The sequence below is a fragment of the Populus euphratica genome, unplaced genomic scaffold, assembly GCF_000495115.2.
Source record: "Populus euphratica unplaced genomic scaffold, PopEup_1.0 scaffold95.1, whole genome shotgun sequence".
Taxonomy (NCBI): Eukaryota; Viridiplantae; Streptophyta; class Magnoliopsida; order Malpighiales; family Salicaceae; genus Populus; species Populus euphratica.
The window spans coordinates 409,061-427,225 of record NW_011499885.1 but is presented as its reverse complement, the minus strand read 5'-3'; the positions used below and the strand labels follow the sequence as shown (position 1 = coordinate 427,225).

General features: G+C 30.6%; 3 protein-coding genes and 1 long non-coding RNA gene across 5 annotated transcripts in view; 1 reads left to right on the top strand and 3 right to left on the bottom strand.

Moving 5' to 3' along the window:
- LOC105130122 (translation initiation factor IF-2, chloroplastic-like) overlaps positions 1-2,189 on the bottom strand; it is an 8,836-nt gene extending 6,647 nt beyond the window's left edge. The window contains exons 1-2 of the mRNA XM_011032470.1: positions 294-2,189; positions 109-141 (exon numbers count right to left, since the gene is read on the bottom strand). Of these exons, the coding sequence (XP_011030772.1) occupies positions 109-141; positions 294-1,856 (1,596 nt within the window). The 5' untranslated portion in view covers positions 1,857-2,189. The remainder of the gene's footprint in view (positions 1-108; positions 142-293) is intronic.
- Positions 2,190-3,903: 1,714 nt separating this feature from the next.
- LOC105130121 (CASP-like protein 2A1) lies at positions 3,904-5,323 on the bottom strand. The gene is made up of 3 exons (XM_011032468.1): positions 5,057-5,323; positions 4,528-4,645; positions 3,904-4,429 (listed from the first exon to the last, which is right to left on the bottom strand). Exons 1-3 carry the CDS (start codon positions 5,266-5,268, stop codon positions 4,154-4,156), a joined length of 606 nt encoding a protein of 201 aa, XP_011030770.1. The 5' UTR covers positions 5,269-5,323; the 3' UTR covers positions 3,904-4,153.
- Positions 5,324-10,166: 4,843 nt separating this feature from the next.
- Positions 10,167-11,341, top strand: LOC105130120 (uncharacterized). The gene is made up of 2 exons (XR_843188.1): positions 10,167-10,520; positions 10,663-11,341. It is a non-coding gene; the product is annotated as an uncharacterized LOC105130120 (long non-coding RNA).
- A 3,135-nt stretch (positions 11,342-14,476) lies between these two features.
- The window catches only part of LOC105130112 (probable glutathione S-transferase), a 6,052-nt gene continuing 2,363 nt past the window's right edge, over positions 14,477-18,165 (bottom strand). The window contains exons 1-2 of one of the 2 annotated variants that reach the window (XM_011032460.1): positions 15,179-15,624; positions 14,477-15,082 (exon numbers count right to left, since the gene is read on the bottom strand). In XM_011032460.1, the coding sequence (XP_011030762.1) occupies positions 14,738-15,082; positions 15,179-15,493 (660 nt within the window). In that variant the 5' untranslated portion in view covers positions 15,494-15,624 and the 3' untranslated portion in view covers positions 14,477-14,737. Of the gene's footprint in view, positions 15,083-15,178; positions 15,625-18,165 lie in introns of those variants that run through there. The other variant, XM_011032461.1, reaches the window with a different exon arrangement.

The following is an 18,165-nucleotide window of genomic DNA, read 5'->3' as shown; positions in this document are numbered from 1 at the left end:
AAAAAAAAAAAAAAAAAAAAACCTTTATTGCAATGGAAGTGGGAAATAGCACGGAAAACATGTCATAACTTAAATCCATAAGACCTTCAATGAAGAAGCTTAACATACCTTGCTTTTACGAATATGATCCAAAAGGGTTGTCTGTCATGAGGATAACACCAGATACATTAGAAAAGTCTTTAAAAGTACCACCATTCTTTTAAGATTCAAATCAAAATCAAGAATGAGACAGAGAAGATAATGCAGACACATCTGATTTCTAAGATGAAGAGATAGAGAATGTTGCTGCTTGCCTTGCCATGGTCTACATGACCCATTATAGTAAGGACAGGAGGCCTCTCTTGTAGTTTGTCCAGGTCGTCTTCATCAAGCATTTCATTCTTTTTTGCCATTTCTTCAAATTTTACTGGATCAGCATCTATGACCTCCACCTCATGCTCCTTACATATCATCTTTACCATGTCTTTGTCCAAAGTTTGCACCCCATCAGGCTTAATCCCCTTTGAGTACAGAAACCCAAGAATTTCACCTTCACTGATTGTCAAATTGTAGGCTAGCTCTTCAATTGACATACCTTTTTCCCCAACCTCTAAAATCTCTACTTTGACAGGAGCTGCATCTCTGGCAGCCTGGAGTTTAGCTGCCTTCCTACTGGCTTTTGTCCATTTCCTCCCTTTTCTCCCGGTAGCTGCACCGGGAATAGAAACATTGAGCTCCTCATCAGGAATCTCAACATCATCATCCACCATCCGCCTTCTTGGTGTTCCAGGTGAAATACTTTTCTTTCGGTCTCTGTACTTCCCAGGAGCAGGGCCCTTTCCTGGTTTTATAGGGGCTAATACAGCCTGTGCAATCACAGGGTCAACAACCGGCTTCTTGCGTGCAAATTTGTCAACCAAAATTGGCTGTCCTTTAATTTTCGGAGCTCTTGAGCCAGTTTCATCTTTAACTGGAGACTTTGGAGCAGCCCCCACATCCTTCAAAATAACAGGCTTCTTTATCATAGGTGGAGGAGCTACAGATGGCTTGCCCTGTAACTTTGGTTGAGGTCTTAGAGGTGGCTGAGGAGGCTTCAATGGTACAGTTGATTGAGATTCTAGCTTTGCTCCTTCTACCGTTTTAGGTTCCCTTTTGATAACCCTATTACTAGCCTTTGGAACTTCCTTGACAACCTTCGGCAATGCAGCCACAGAGTCTCCTTTCCGCCACACACTTTTTAAAGTTTTAGTTTTCATGTTAGTAGCCGATGAATTAACATTTCTCGAATCATTACCCACATTAGGTGAAGTCATTTTATTTACAAACCCATTCTGTTTCCTATTACCACTAGCACTACCACCCACTTGGCTCAGTTTTGAAGTTTCAAGCTTTTCAGCTTTCTCCAAAACCTCACCAAGTGACTCGATCACCTTATTCCTCTCTCCTTCCTCCTCAACCGACCTTTCACCATCAGAATCCCCACTAGCACTTGAAGAACCCCACCCAACAGAATTCATACTCAAAGGGGTTTCATCCTTAGAACCAGCTGGAGATTTTAACACAGGCTTTGGAGCAGGCTTAAGCACAACCTCACTATCACCATCACTTCCTCCTTTAATTGTACTACTACTAGAATCAAGTGAAACAGCATTGCCTTGCTCAGCAATGAAATCAGTGGCAGTAACTGAATATTTACACACACAATCCCATCTTTTAGCCCTCCCAAGACTCCTTTTTGATAAAGAAACTCTCTTTAAAACTGAATATGAAGAAGATTCAACACAACTAGAGCTAGCTGTAGACACGTTCAAGCTCCCTAAACTCATAAGGGAAGCCAAAGATGGCATGCTACCAACTAAAACCACCATAGACCCCATTCACGAAAACCAACAAGAAACCTAAAAACACCCCTTATGATACCATATCGAGTAAATTGTATAAGGTGGGCAAAAAGTTTCAAGATTTCTTACAAAATTGAAATCTTTAATTAACAAGAAAGTGAATAATTAGTGCTTACCTTAATGAGAAAATGGGATGGGAAGATAGGGAATTTGAAGGAGTGAAATGGGTTTAGTTTTGTGTTTCGAAAAGGAGTAAGTGAGAGAAAAAATAAGTTAGAAAGTGAAGGAGAAGAATGGAGGATATTATGTTCTTGGTGGTGATGGACTAAGCTACAAAATCGGCACTTGTGTGGCTGTTTCTCAGCCTGTCAAAATTTCCTTTCCGATAAGGCTTTGAAGGTTTTCATGGTTTTTTATTCTTGCTTTATCATTTTTTTAAAAAAATTGATTTTAAAAATTTTTTTTGGGTCATTGTTTCTTATTCATTTTCTTTTTAATAAATTTAAAATCAGTTTTTTTCATGTTTTTGGTAGAGAAAAAAAAAACTGAATATTTTAAATAAACAGGTTAAAATGGTGGTTGATTTGACATAGAACCTTGTTTTTTCCATCCCTGAACTTATTTATTTATTTTTGTGATAGAGTTTTTTTTATGCCCTGAGAATTTAAATTTAAATTTATAATTCCCAATTATTTGATGGAAAATGGATCTTGAAAAATATTTTTTGTAGTTTTTATGTATTTATTTAACATTGAAAAGGTTAGTCAATGAAAAAAATTTATGTTCAAAGAAAATTTTTAATATTTTTTTTATTTTTTTTAACATTATTATTTTAATATATTTTAAAAATAAACTTTTTTTAATATTATTATTTTAATATCTTTTAAAAATAAATTAAATAAAATTTATTTTAGATTAACTTGCTTAACTCACTTGGAATTAATCACAAGACAAATCATGTTTTATAACTATAAAACTAGTAATGCATGCGAGTTAAAAATCCAAAGATATACATTGTCATGGGAGGCAGAGATGGACCCAAAACTCTTTTTTTTTTTTTTTTTTTGGGACAAATGAGAAATTTCATCATCAAAAGGACAAAGCATACAAAGTTACCACCATGGAAACACCACAGAAATTCCACAGCTCTGGTTTTAATGGTGCCCATGATCCGATTTTCATACCCAATAAAATCTAGGCTGAGAGTATTATGTACTTCTAACTCAGTTGGGCTGGATATTTGTAACCTGTGGCATCCTTGGGCCACTAATGTGTACAAATCTTGCTCAATGTCCCTTAAGGCTTATTGCAACCTGATAAGATGCTTAATAAGACTTATTTGATCTGATAATAAGTTAATCATTTAATTATTGCAACCTGATCTATATTTTTTTAGCTAAAGTGAGTGGTAGCTTCAAATGAAAAGTCAAAATGACTAATAAAATGATGCGGTGGCTTAATGTAAAAATCCAATTATTTATAAAAAAATTATAATGATTGTTTTAAAAAAAACTATAAACTTATGTGCAAAATAATAAAAAATAAAAAAAATATTTGATAATTTATAAAGTATTTATAATTTATGAATCTAGCCATTTTTTTTAATAGAAAGAATGAAAAATAATTTTATTATGATAATATTTAAAAAAAATTATACATATATTAATAAAAAATAAATATTTCAAGATGAAAATATGGTAAATCATAAAAGATCTTGTTAATTTAAAAATATAAAAAAATAAAAATCTAAAATGTATTGCTTTAATAAAAAATCACACAACATCCGTACAGGTCACCAAAAAATTTTCAAACGCAGCCCCTGAAAAATCAAGCTTGGGCCCAAAAAACTGGGCACTGCACCTAAACAAGATCAACACATTACACCCAAAGGCACTAGAAAATGGGCTCGCCTAACAATACCAATAGCACTCATGGGCATGAACTTAGCACCTGGGCTAAGCCCACTTATAGTTGAACCTACGCACCTTTCTTGAGCCCATAATTTTTCTAGGTCTTCAATAATTTTTTAACCCATTAAATTTAAGCTAAGACTTGACAAAAGAATTTTGTTTTGGAAATACGGTAAATCTTGATCCATCATGGTATCAAAACAAAAACATGGTTTCTTGAGAGATACAGGAAAGCAGATCACATGTAAATAACCACACAAAGGCAGTGAAGTGCTTCTTGGAGAAAACAAATCAACATCTCCCATACATATATAGACCAATATCATCAACCACATTCTAATCTGGGTTGTTGTTGTGCTCAGTACATGCTAGCTGCTTATGAACATGGAGAGGATATTAATACAGTGGTGGTGGCCGCCGCAGTCAGCCCTGGAAGGTGGCAATCTCAATACCCTTGCCTGGATAGGTCAGGACCGGGGAATCATATTTGCTGAAAAGTTTGTAGGACGATAAGAGTGAAAGAGCTGCATAGCAAATCACTACAACGAATGTAATGGCTATAGATATCAAGGCCTTGTGACAAAATCCACCAAATGACACACAAGCCTCACTCCAAGTTATGGCCGTGTCGCCCTTGCTTGCCAAGTACAGCACCTCCGTCGATACGGTGCCGGCGGCCAGAATTGCATAGGTTAACACCTAGGTGCATAATTAAGAATAAATTTATTAATTACTAATAGGATTCTTGTGAATTTCTGTAGTTAAGGTTGAGTAATTTTGAAGAAATTATTAGTTACCTGGTCAAGTAAGAAGAAGGTCCATGCTCGAGGCATGGTGGACGCTCGAGGCATGGCTACAATGACCGCTGAAAGAAGGGAATAGCCAGCACAAATGCCATTAACGTGCACCAAATACCTGCATCATAAATTAATCCCTTTTGTTAATTGAGTAAAACATTGTTTGCTGTCTTAAGTGAAGGAAGCTTTTTAATATGTTAGTTAAGTTCGCAGGTAAACCCTTTTGTTCTCGTTGTGATTGGCTTATGACAGAAATTCTTCTGAAAAAATCTCAACTATTGGATTTATGAGTTCCTTTTGTATGATCTAATTAATAATTTAATGCACGGGATTATTCGAAATATGATTATCAGAAAAAATATTTATAAACTTAGCATTAGGGTTAACTCAAAATTAAAAGAATTAAAGCCCCGAGTATTATATATATATATATATATATATATCCATTTTTTTAAAAAAGAAAAGTTTCCAATAAAACACAGAAATAAACTGTAAAGATTACGAAGATTAATATGCATAAAATATAGACCTGAAAGCTCCAAGATCTGAATAAGAAAGCGAGCCATAGTCATTAGTTTGAGTATTCTTAAGCATGACCACAAGTGCAGAGACACACAGAGCCATTGGCACCAAACGCAGCATAGTCTCGGCTGTTCGCGTGGTGTTTTCCACATCTTCATTCTCATCTCTTGACCCCATCATCATTGCCATGGGAGAACTTCCTTTGTCCCTCTTCTCCATCCTCTCTCTCTCTCAAAAAGCTTTGCAAGTTGCTGCGCAACGCAGTGAAGAAGAGGTGTAGCTGCTCATAATAAGGGAGTGATCATTTAAGAATATTAGGCGAAGTTGGTGACGCGCATTCAATGTCATCAAAGCAGATCACACATACCTAAGTGCATCGAGAGCAGCTCTCTTTCTCTATCTATCACACGTACCAAAGTGCATCTGTGCATGAACATCCTAATCTCCTCGGTCCTCTCTTTCTCCACAAGCAATGCAAGTGGCTGATAAATTCAAGTGATAATGTGCAAGGTCATATCTCATCTTTGTTGAACATTAAAATTGCTTTGTTTATTTATTAATTAATTAATATAAATATTTACATATTTACATATACTTTATTTATTTATTTATTAATATAAATATTTACATATTTACATATATCTGAACTGATTTCATTAATATTAAAGTTAATAATTATATAATTTTTTAGTTAACTTGATTTAAATTCTTAATTATTAGATAATAAATTCAAGATTTGATCAATTAAATTATTTTGCATGTTAAAATTGTTTTTATTTTAAGTTCTTTAAATATAATTACAGAGCATTATAATGAATCGATAATTGTGGACCTTAGGAACGAAAGTTTAGCGTTGGTTTCTGTGGGCATCAAGTTTTTTCGAGGCAAATATTGCCTAATGTATCAATATTTGACCCTCTCACTCTTTTCATAATGAAGGGCTTGAATTATGACAGCATAATACCATATAAAAAATACTTTTTAAAAAATAAATTTTATTTTTTTACTTAAAATTATTTTTTTATATTTTTAAATTAAATTACTATTTTTTTTTGTATTTAGTAACGGAGTTAATTTCATCACTAATTTCCGTCAGAAGTTCAGCTTTTTCAACAATTAATGCACACTGCACAAACCTATGTAGCTAGGCTCAGGATTGATGTATTCTTTTTGAGTAAATGTTAATAAATTAAAATGATGTGGAGCTATGAACATGGAGATTTATCATTAGAATTAATGGAGTTTCGGGATAAAACTAAGAAGAATGTCACCTCCTTCATTGTCAAAAAGGGTTTTTCTTTTTACTATATACCTTAATTAATTAAATTTTAAATTTATTTTTTAAAAATTACTAATTTAAATTTTATAATCTTTAAAATTATTAAAAATTTATATAATCATCAACTTTACAATTTTGTACACATAAAATAATTTAAATATTTATATTAATTACAAAAAAAACAACCAAAAAGTTACACCTGCTCTTGTCGTGAGTTGAGCAAGTGTAACATCAATCATTGTGGACCTTGGGAACGAAAGTTTAGTGTAGGTTTCTGTGGGCATCAATTTGTTTCGAGGCAAATATTGCCTCATGTATCAATATTTGACCCTCTCACTCTTTTCATAATGAAGGGTTTGAATTATGACAGCCTAATACCATATAAAAAATACTTTTAAAAAAATAAATTTTATTTTTTTACTTAAAATTATTTTTTTATATTTTTAAATTAAATTACTATTTTTTTTTGTATTTAGTAACGGAGTTAATTTCATCACTAATTTCCGTCAGAAGTTCAGCTTTTTCAACAATTAATGCACACTGCACAAACCTATGTAGCTAGGCTCAGGATTGATGTATTCTTTTTGAGTAAATGTTAATAAATTAAAATGATGTGGAGCTATGAACATGGAGATTTATCATTAGAATTAATGGAGTTTCGGGATAAAACTAAGAAGAATGTCACCTCCTTCATTGTCAAAAAGGGTTTTTCTTTTTACTATATACCTTAATTAATTAAATTTTAAATTTATTTTAAAAGGTTTTTTTTTTTTCAAATAATATAACTGATTAAATTTTAAATTTATTTTAAAAAAATATTGGTTTAAGTTTTATAAATTCCAAATTTTTAAAAATTGTATAATTATTAATTTTATAGCCCATAAAATTAGTTAAAATATATATAAATTAATTTAAACATTTATTTTATTTTTAAAAAAAAAAAAACTCTATTGCACTTGCTCCTGTCGTGAGTTGAGCAAGTGTAACATCAATAAATAATACCAAAAGGATCTTGACGTCACCAGGGAATCATTTGCGTAAGGAAGATACATTGCCTGATTTTGCTATGGCAGACACCGTAACATCGAAAGAGAAACGAGCAATCGCAAAAAATAATAATAATAATAAATAAAAAAATACTGTTATAATTGTTATTTGAATTTTAACAAAATAAATTTATAATTATTATTATATATCTTATCTGAAAATAATAATATTAATAATACATTATTCATGGAGATTTGATTCAAATTGTATTCTTTTTATTTCTAAAATTTTTAATTCAAGTGTATTTAAAAATATATGAATAATAAAATGTCTACACGTTGTCGAAGAGCACCTCGTATGTGCATCAAACCCAGCTCTGCTAGTAATCATTCAAATCTCCCCAGCAAAATTCGTGCCCAGTCTAAATTTAAAACGAGATTGTGAGAGGACGGATTTGATGTGTCTAAATCCACTTGTTCGATTTAAAAGAAAAAAAATTTTAAGATGATAATATATTAATTTTTAATTATTAATTCAAAATATAATGCATATTGAACTATATATATTTAAAATATTAAAATAATAATAAATTTAAACAATAATATATTAGATCGATATGGATTAGATCTAGTTAACTAACCAAATTTATAATCCGGATCATAAAATTATAATAATTTTATGAAAATAAAATAAAAAAATTATAAGACTTAAATCCCAATCAACTTAACATTAAAAGAAAAAATAAAAAATAAAAAAATTAATAAAAAAAAAGAACAAGACCTAGATAAATTTGAATTGATCTATTAAATTTATTATTTTAGTCACACATCCTACCATGTTTAATAATTTTTTCTTTTAATTTATTTTTTATTTGATCACAGTATAGATAGATGCACAACACTTTTTGTATCAAATTATATTTTTTCTTGATAAATTTTTTTTTATATGTAAGTTGGATTAAAAAAATAAAGATTAATGTTTTTTTTTCAAGCTAGACAAAAAAAAAGACTATGATTTTAGACCCTTGGCTTTTTAATATATATATATATATAAGGCCAACAATGCATCATGTGCTGGAAAATATAACAGATGATGTGTTATTTACTAACCCAGTTTACAGTGCCCATAAGGTTGTTGAAAAATTATATCATGGGTATTTTGTTCTTAAAAATTTGTTTCCCAACTAAATTATGACCCTGGACATCTAAAAAATATTTTATAAACTGTGTTAAACTTGTTTATTCTCTTAAATAACTTTAAAATTAATCCAAAAATCTAAAATTAATACAAATTCAAAAACCATTTTAAATACAAATCTTTTGTCTTGAGCAATTGAAATGTCAAATAATATTTTTGTGAAACTCCCCAATTAAATAGAATTTATTAACATTTATTAAGAATGATATTTTTCATAATTAAAATTAGCATCAATAATAATTTTTTTTATAATATTTTTTATGATTAAAATCAATGTTAATAATGATTTTCTCTATTTACTATTAAAATCTAGTAACTTCCTCTCTTATTACTGGATCAAAAATTTAAAAAATAATTTTTCAAATCAGAATGAAACTTTCAAAAAGAAAAGGACCCAAAACCCGATATTTTAAGAAATATAAAGAACCAAAGAAAAGTTTGTGTATAAATTATGAAACCACCACCCATATTCATTGTTGTTTCTCACTTTGATCCTCTGTATTTAAATCTTGCCCTTTGTTAACAAATTATATGCAATTGACTACCAATTGACCTTAAAAGGCTATTTTGTGGGGGGGGAAATGGAACTTTAATGGGAAGATCAATAACTTAAAAAAAAAAAAAAAAAGAATTGTTGAAGTCCATACCGAATCAAGGCATTTACATAGCACATATGCACTCTGCAAAATCCTATAACCTTTTAGTTTTTTACTTATTTTTTCTCATCTTTTATATTAATTAAAATCCTAGTGTAAAGAGGAATCCTTGATATATATATATATATATTTTTTTGGTCTCAGACCAATTAAGTAAAATCCTTGTTTAACTAGTCAGCTAGAACCTTTATTAGACCATGATAGTCATTGGTTATTTAACTAGTTGTTTGAATAAATGAATATTTTTCCTCTATTTATTTACATATGAATATAAAAATAAAGGATGCATCTATCACCTCCTTATTCACGAAGGCTTCAGTGTGTGCTTGATAATGCAGCTCAAAATGTTTTTTAAAAGTGATTTTAAATTAAAAATGCTTTTTAAGTGATTTTTTTATTTTTTCCACATCAAGACAATAAAAAACATATAAAAAATCAATTTAATGCTTTTTTTAGATAAAAATAATTTTAAAAATACTTAAAAAACAAGAAAATGTTTTTTAAAAGTGATTTTAAATTAAAAATGCTTTTTAAATGATATTTTTTATTTTTTTAACATCAAGACAATAAAAAACATATAAAAAATCATTTTAATGTTTTTTTCAGATAAAAAAATAATTTTAAAAATACTTAAAAAAAATTCAAATTATAAAAACAAAAACTCTTTTATAAACATCATACCAGTTTGCATTTATAAAAAAGTCAATCTTTATAAATCTTAATTAGAAGTTTACTTTTTTTTTTTTTTTTTGCTTCAAGATCAATTTTCATAACATACATAGGCCATACAAAAATAAAATAATTTATATTTAATAAATAAATATAATCTTATAAAAAAGCATATATATTATAAAAATAATAATAAAATTTATATATAAGTAAATCCAGGAGATCCATTGAATTGGAGAATAGCATTTCCACCTCTGTATCCTAAATAATTTATTCACTCTGGGCCTCTTATGGGCCCATATTGGTTGTAAAGGGCTCTGAGCGCATTGTATGTTAGGCCTTCCAACCTTTTCTAATCTATAAACAGAGATCATCCACTAAGACCACCGCTTCTGCCACCACCGGACCACCGCCAAATAAATCAGCGCCGTCACCCCACCCCCACCACGTCTGCTCCACATCGATAGCCTCTGACATCACCTTTCCTAAACGGTGCGCTTTTATCGCAAAGAGAATACAAAAGCAGTGACCAAGAAGACCTGTGTTTGGTTACAGAGAAAGCAAGAGAAAAGAAAATGGCGTTGAATTCACAGAAATGGGGTTATGTAAGGATCATAACTGGCACAATTCTTGGTGGGGTTCTTGGGTTCTATGTTATGCACCGGGTGGAAGTCAGCTACAAGGTTAAAACTTCTTTTTCTATTTTTTGAGCTTCTGTTTGTTTACTGAGAAAGATGGAGCTTTTTGGAACTCAAAGTTGTTAAAATGGAAAAGTTATGATTTTAGTCACATGGGGTTTGCTTGTTTTTGTTTGTTTTGTAACAGGAAAAGATGAAGGAGAGATTGAGAGAGTATGAAAAGGAATTGAAGAAGAAAGAGGAGTTGAAACAGCTCGAGGAGTCCATGTAGTTTTCCTTTCCTTTTCTTTTCTTTTTGGTTGCTGAGAAAAGGGTGGAAAGTGAAAGAAAATAGAAGTAATGTTCTACTCCATCAAAGCAATCTAATTACATGAACACTAAGAAGGTGAGAGAATTATGGATTTGTTGTTGGTTTAGCATATTGGTTGAGCTTTTGACTTTACTTGATATGGATTGTAGTTGATCACCAATATTGGGAAATTGTTGGCTTGTTTGCTGTCCATTACAACTAGGTTGTCAGCATCACTTTGATGCTTCACTGGAACCTCTTATACCATTATGGCTGAGTAGGTGCCAGTCCAGGGTTGAAATATCAGTCTGGAGTTTTGGAAATTCTGTTATCCAGTAATTGATACGCAGAAAACTCATTGATTTGAATGTGTCTTGTTTTGAATGTGTAGAGAACTCATTGATTAATCTTGAAACTTTGTGTCAATGGACTTTCTCACGGATCAATCTGCATACCCAATGAAGGTCCCAAGGAAAGAATGTTCATGGATAGAGTTGGTTAACTTATTGTTATGCTTTCAAATTTTCTCAGCAATAGACTTGATGGATTAATTTTCGTAGTGATCTTTCCAACTTCTCACTAGGACGAGGCAGTTTCTTATTGTAAGTTTTGATATTTGGAATCTTGTCATATGCATCCGGTTCTTGTAGCTACATGCATCTACTAAAAGGCAATTTGATTGATCCTCCTAATTCAAACATGTAGATAGGAAATAATGAAAAAACCAGCTTTTGATCTGTGTTTTGGCATAGGTTTCAGGGCATTGTTTGGTGTTGCATTGAAGTATGAAAATCAGCTAGCAAATATTTGTGTTTTCTTACTAATGCAAGAGACTAATCAAAAAGAAAATGGGGTTGTTGGAAAATGATGATTTCTGTGGAAGAGATGGAGATTTCACAAAATTCACAGGCTCAAAGCCATCTGTTTTAACATCTGAGGCAACAGACATGTGAATATCATGTCAATTGCCTCAATATCTTCTTCTAATTTGGAAACTCATGTTTTCTTGAAAATGTTTGGATTTGATGTCAAGAGGCAGTGTTGAAGAGTTGTCAATTGCACCATTAAAAATATGCTGTTGTCAATCAATAGTAGGTGAGTGCAGCTTCAAGATCAGTCAAAAGAAGTAGAGATTAAGATAGCATAGTTGTCATGAATATCAGATTGACATGCGTTTTAGAAGAGTCACAAGCATTGGCAGATCCACAGATATTATCTGCAATCGAATCCCCTGTTATTATTGCAGGCATTTCTAAGGCTGATCATGATTTCAAAATTCTAGCTAATTGTCCCCTTGGTTACAGGCATGGTGTTCTTTTAGTCTTTACCAACTGAGGGAGTATTTGAATGTTCTTCTGTTGGCACGGGCACTGATAACTGTGCTAATCTTACAAGTTCCCTATGTGATTGCTGTTTGTTACCTGCCTACCAGTTGCCTTTGGTAATTCTCATCAACTTCAGCAGAGAAAATGCCTTGATGATAAATATCTGTTTGTGAGAAAATGCCTTTGTTTAGTTTGCACCACAGATTTTCCAGTATCCCAAAATCCAAAGGGATATCAAGCATTGACGTTTGCTAGCTTTAACATGTTGCCAGGCCAACAGATTCGTGATGACTAGATATGCAACGAGAATGCTTCTTTCAATGTTGAATTCGGGAAGGGAAACAAGATCATTCGTGTGTTTTTTAGCAGACACGACAAAATATTCGTTGCAAAAAATCAACTAATAATCAGTAATCCTTTTTAACTCACAACTTCTCAGGGTGATTCAAATCTGAATTACGAGGGAGTATAAAATCAGTAATGTCAAATAATTTTGATGGACAACAACAGAAAATCAAGAATCCCTCGTAAGTTCTACCATGTTGATCACCGTGTTTGTTAGGAGATCTATCATCCCTGTTTTGAGCAGTAGAGTTAGAAAACGCATGCGTTTGATGCTAAGGCAGTAGAGGGTCGTCTTAATAAGATGTTGTCAATAAAAAAAACACGCGAATAAGCTTCAGGATGAGTCCAAAGAAGTTCACATTGAGATGGTGGATTGTAATAGTGAAGAAACCACAGCACAAGAGAAAGAGGAGCTTTCGTCCCTGAGATGCGAGTTAGAAAAGAAACTGCCTGAGGTAGAAAAGGAATTACATGGAGGTAGAAGAGAGCCGAGCATTTGGCAGACTTTTCCATTGAAACTCGTTAACTATCGGAGTTTCCAATATACTGTAATTGATCTGGACAAGTGCTGAATCTGAGCGCTTTACTGTTTGCTGCGTTTATTTTGGACGACACGATCAATATAATATCCTGAGTAGTCCTAGTTTTAAAATAAATTATGTAAAAATTGTTTTAATATTATTTATTTAATTTAATTTGAGGAGTTTAAAGATAAATCAAATAAAATAAAATAATAATAATAATAATAATAATAATTTATCTTTAAATAAATTTTTAAAATAATATATTTTTATTTGAATATTAAAATGGATCCACTTTAATTTTTTATCATAAACAAAAATCCATACCATTAACTTATTTAAGTTTGATAACTTTATATTTTAAATTATTTTTTATCACAATGTAATTCAGTTAACTTGAGAAATTTAAAAATTATTTAGCTAATTAATAAAAACTTGAATTAACTTTTAAAAAAATTCAAGATAATATTATTTTATAAAAATAATATTAATATAATAATATATTGGATTAACTTGAATTTTAATTGGCCAAGGAATCCATCAACTCTACTGAATTTGATAAATATATTTTCTAATTATTCTATTTGTAATAAACTTATGTGAAAATGGTACCTAAGACTTGATACGTGAAAATGATTTAGCTTTAGTTTGAAGTTCACATATATCTTCTAATTATTCAATTTGTACTAGAGGATTTTTTATGTAATCAGTTTGTTCCGTTATACATTATGAAAAACAAAGCAATGAACCATGGGATTATTTAATGAATTTAAAGAACTTATTAAGATTATTTTTTTAAAAAAATTAAAATATTTGAGTAAATAATTACTAGTATTTAAAAATATTAAATTGTAATTCTTAAATTCTGAAATTTATAAAGAGTAAAATCCGAGCAATGATGCTAGAGTCTTTTGAAACTTAGCACTTCTAAAATTTCTAGTAAAATAACACAAATTAAAAAATATTTAAAAATATAATACATTTAATCAAGTTATAATTAATATTTGTAACTCAATTATTGCATTTCATCGTACATTGTCAAAATTATTACATGTGTAATAAATATTATTTTTTAAAATATTTTTATTTAATAATATATTAAAATAATATTTTTATTTTTTAAAAAAATTTATTTTTAATACTAATATGTCAAAATAATTTATAAACATAAAAATTAATTTAAAACTTAAAAAAATTAAAAAAAATTCATTTGAAAAGGAAACAATTAATTGGATAGAATTATTACCATTGCGTACTTGTTATGTCTTTACTATTTATTAAAAACAAATTAAGTATTTCTTTGTTATTTAAATTATATTTAGAAGTGGGGTAATAGTTATTTTTTAAATTATTTTATATTTAAAAATATATTAAAATAATATATTTTTTATTTTTAAAAAATTATTTTTGACATCAATATATTAAAATAATCTAAAAATATAAAAAAATTATATTTAAATAAAAAATTACTTTAAATTTTAATAAAACACAGTTTCAACTGCCGCGTTTACAAATCATCTGCCAGTCAAATAATCTCAACACATTATTTTAATAAATAGTGAGAACAACACGACAAGAGAGGCAAAAGAGCCGATGACAACTCCACAAACTCGGCCAGGCCCAGTCACCACGAAGTGCTCCCAAGCTCCAGCATCATAATAGAAACAACAGAAGAGAAGGCACAGCCACGAAGAGCTCCCATTATTCGAAAGAAAAAACAACCCCAGCATGAGGAAATCATACTGATCGTCTGCTCATGGATGCATGCGTATGTGTTTCCTCTTAATCCACCCCAAACCTCTTCCTGAGCTCCAAAACGAACTCGTACACCTTTTTTGGTTGTTCAAGAGACTTGGATACACTCTCTTTTTGCATGCACCTCTTAGCCCATGCAATGATCTTGGGGCACTCAGCCTCTATGCTGAAGTTTCCACAGGTCTCATAGGCATAAAACCAGCAGTAGAAAGGAACGAACGCCACATCCACATACCCGAGGTTCTCTCCGCCGAAATAAGGCCTGTCTCCAAGCTCTCCTTCCAACAGCTTGAGGCACTCGATAAAATCCTTTTTTGCTCCCTCCAGTTCTTCTCCTTTCGTAGTCCATATCTTCTTAGTAATCTCGAATACCTGAAAGATTCACAGCACAGTATATTGTAAAGCGGACTAAACAGCACCTAGAACAAGTTAAAGACCTTGCAAAGTCCAGTTCCCATGCATACGTACCTTCTTGTCAATAAAATCTGCCCAGAATCTGGACTGGGCTCTTTGGTAAGGATCAGAAGGCAGAAGAGGGGCCTTTCCCTTCCATACATCGTCAACATACTGAACAATAATAAGGGACTCACAAACTGATCTTCCATTGTGGATGAGAGTTGGGATCCTCTTGTAGACTGGGTTCATCTTAAGAAGCAATGCACTCTTGTCCCTCAAGTTCTGCTCACTGTACTCGTACTTGACTCCCTTCTCTGCCAATGCTATTCTCACTCTTATACCAAAAGGGCTTGCCCAAAAATCCAGCAGTGTCACCTCATCAGCCATTGTTGTTGTGAAATAGAGTAAAACTGAATCACATATAGTTTTTTCTCGCCTTTCAGAATGGCTGTGCTCTTGATAGTGGAGAGTAGAACTCTTTATAGCATATCTATCTTTACAGAAAGATGTGGGGTAGAAATAAATAAGTGGAAAATGTGCTGTGCTAGCATTGCCTAGTGGGGAATTAGATACCTTATCGCTTTTTCATGTTTGTTCCTTTCTGTGTCTTCAACTGCATCACACCAACCAGTCAATGATTCCTGAAAAACAGACAAGGAAATCTCAGAGTTAATTACCCTGACCAAATGAGATAATTATTCATAAATTTGAGAAATTATAACCGGAATTCATATTATGCACGATGAAGGGAGCCAGGATTTTTTTTTTTGTTTTGGACTATTAAATAAATATATAATTTTTTTTAAAAAGTTAATTATTAATATATGTGTATGAATTTTTAAAGTTAACAATAAAGTTTTAATTCAAATATATTATTTAAAATATTAAATTTTTTTGAAAGTACATCAAATTAAAATAAAAAATAAAAATAAATTCACTATTAAAGTTACATTCTTCAATATTTAATAGAATATAACTCATTTATAATCAAATCTGAATTAATGTTGTAATAACTCCTCAAATAGGATAAAATAGCAATCAACAAAGTAACTAAAATTTTTTCCTCTCTCAATCTCTCCTTCCCTCACTTGATTATTTTTTATATTAGTGTTTTATAAGTTAGACTTTGTAAGTTTATAAAGTTATTCTCTCACTTTTTTCTTTAGATTGCCTTACTTGTCTCTCTTTCTCTCTTGCCTTTTCTTTTCTTTCTTTTTCTATTTAGCTTCTGCCCAGTCAGCAACATATAAAAAGAAGGAAAATGTGATTTGTTTTATTTTTTAATGGAAAATAATCATTTTACTCTTAATGAGTTGTTTTGCTTTTATTTGATAATTTTTTTTATTAGCACTACCAAGCTCTTTTCATCCTGAAATTTTAAATAGATTTTATTTAATATGTTTTAAGATTTCTTATAAATTTTTAGCTTAATTTAATGATCGGATTGAAAATTACATACAATAACATAAAATTAGTTAAATTATGATTTTTCATCAAATTTCTGAATTTCTTTAAAAATTCTGAAATTTTAACTCAAGCTAAAATATTATATTACAAGGCTACATACAAATTTTCAAATTTTTTTAATAATTCAATGAAAAATTATAAATTTTTTATATAAAAATAATAAAAAATATTAATAAAAACTTAACCTGAAGCAGAACCCATCCCAGCCCTTAACATTCCTCTGCACATGGCCACGATCAATTTTATTAAGGGGATCATCAGGGAAAATAAAATATACGATAATGAGAGTATTTCTTAATTTTTATGTGATTTTTTAATTATTATTTAAAGTAATAATCTTGTCAACAAACTATCTTTAATTAGGATTGTATTTAATGTTTTTTTTAAATAATTAAGCCCTCGTATATGGATTTAATTATATTATTAATGTGGTTAGCAGGTACATAAATTTAGTTGATGATTTGATAAAGAAAATGCTTGCAAGGATTATGTCATGGGTCCATATGTCAATGTCATGGGAAGCTCGAATGTGGAAACCACCAAGTCTGGGCTCGAAACTTAAAAAAAAAAAACTTGCAATCATTTTCTTATGAACATCAAATTATTGTCATTTTCTTAGAATTGAGTATTCACGTGTCAACAACCCTATTCTTGTCTGACTTGAAATATTTTTATTTTTTTAGAGTATTTTCCAACTCCAGCACAAATTTAATAAAATTTTAAATTAATAAAAATATTTTAAAAAATAACATGGAGAGTTGCGGTAATATCTATAATTTGTGAGTTCTAAATGTCATTTTTAGCACTCTTTAAAAGTAAAATAGATTGATATAATTTTCAATAAAAAAGAAAAAAAAGAAAAACAAGAACATAAAATAAAAAATCTTGTAATAACATTGAAGATATGATAATAACTGAAAAATTCTAAAGAAATTAAAAAACATCAAAACCAATAATCAGAATGTGCTACATAAGCTAACCAAAAACAAAAACAAATAAACACTAACACATTTAGATGACTCGGGTAGCCAACTTTGATACTTGAAAGGAGTTCTTGATGTAGCCAGAGAAAAGTTTGCAGAGTTTATGGCTATTAGGCCTGGCACACTAATGGCTACGGTTTCTTCGGCTGGGATATGCCTGGGAAGGTGGAGACTTCTTCCATTGATAAGACAGGATCAATATCCATGCGGGAGAATGCAGATGGAAGGGTTGGAATTGAGAGCGGCTAAGTTTTATTCTAGCATAAATAAAATGGAGATTTTCAATTCTCTATTTGTTGAAGGTCTTTTCTTAAACCAAGACCAGATTGCTAGTGGAGAACAGTACTCCGCAGTGCTTCTGTGATGCAAATGGTGCTTCGCATGAAAAAGCTTTAACACTAATATATTTTTTAATTCACGCGAAACACAATTTACAGTGTACACTGTGTAGCAAAACGAAGCCTATGATAATTAATGGGCTTCGCATGAAATTAAAGCTTTGAAACTAATATCTTGTGTTATTTTTACTCTGACAAAAAAACTAAAAGTTCTTAGATTTTACAGCTGCTTCTGCCCAGAAAGCTTGGCATTGTCAGTTGGTACAGAGGA

What these genes read in the sequence shown, in the direction of transcription:
- LOC105130121 (XM_011032468.1), bottom strand. Translation starts at nt 5,268, where the DNA reads ATGGAGAAGAGGGACAAAGGAAGTTCTCCCATGGCAATGATGATGGGG. An exon ending in TCAGATCTTGGAGCTTTCAG is followed by an intron (nt 4,646 to 5,056) that starts GTCTATATTTTA and finishes TTTATGATGCAG; the next exon opens with GTATTTGGTGCACGTTAATG. An exon ending in CCTTCTTCTTACTTGACCAG is followed by an intron (nt 4,430 to 4,527) that starts GTAACTAATAAT and finishes TTATGCACCTAG; the next exon opens with GTGTTAACCTATGCAATTCT.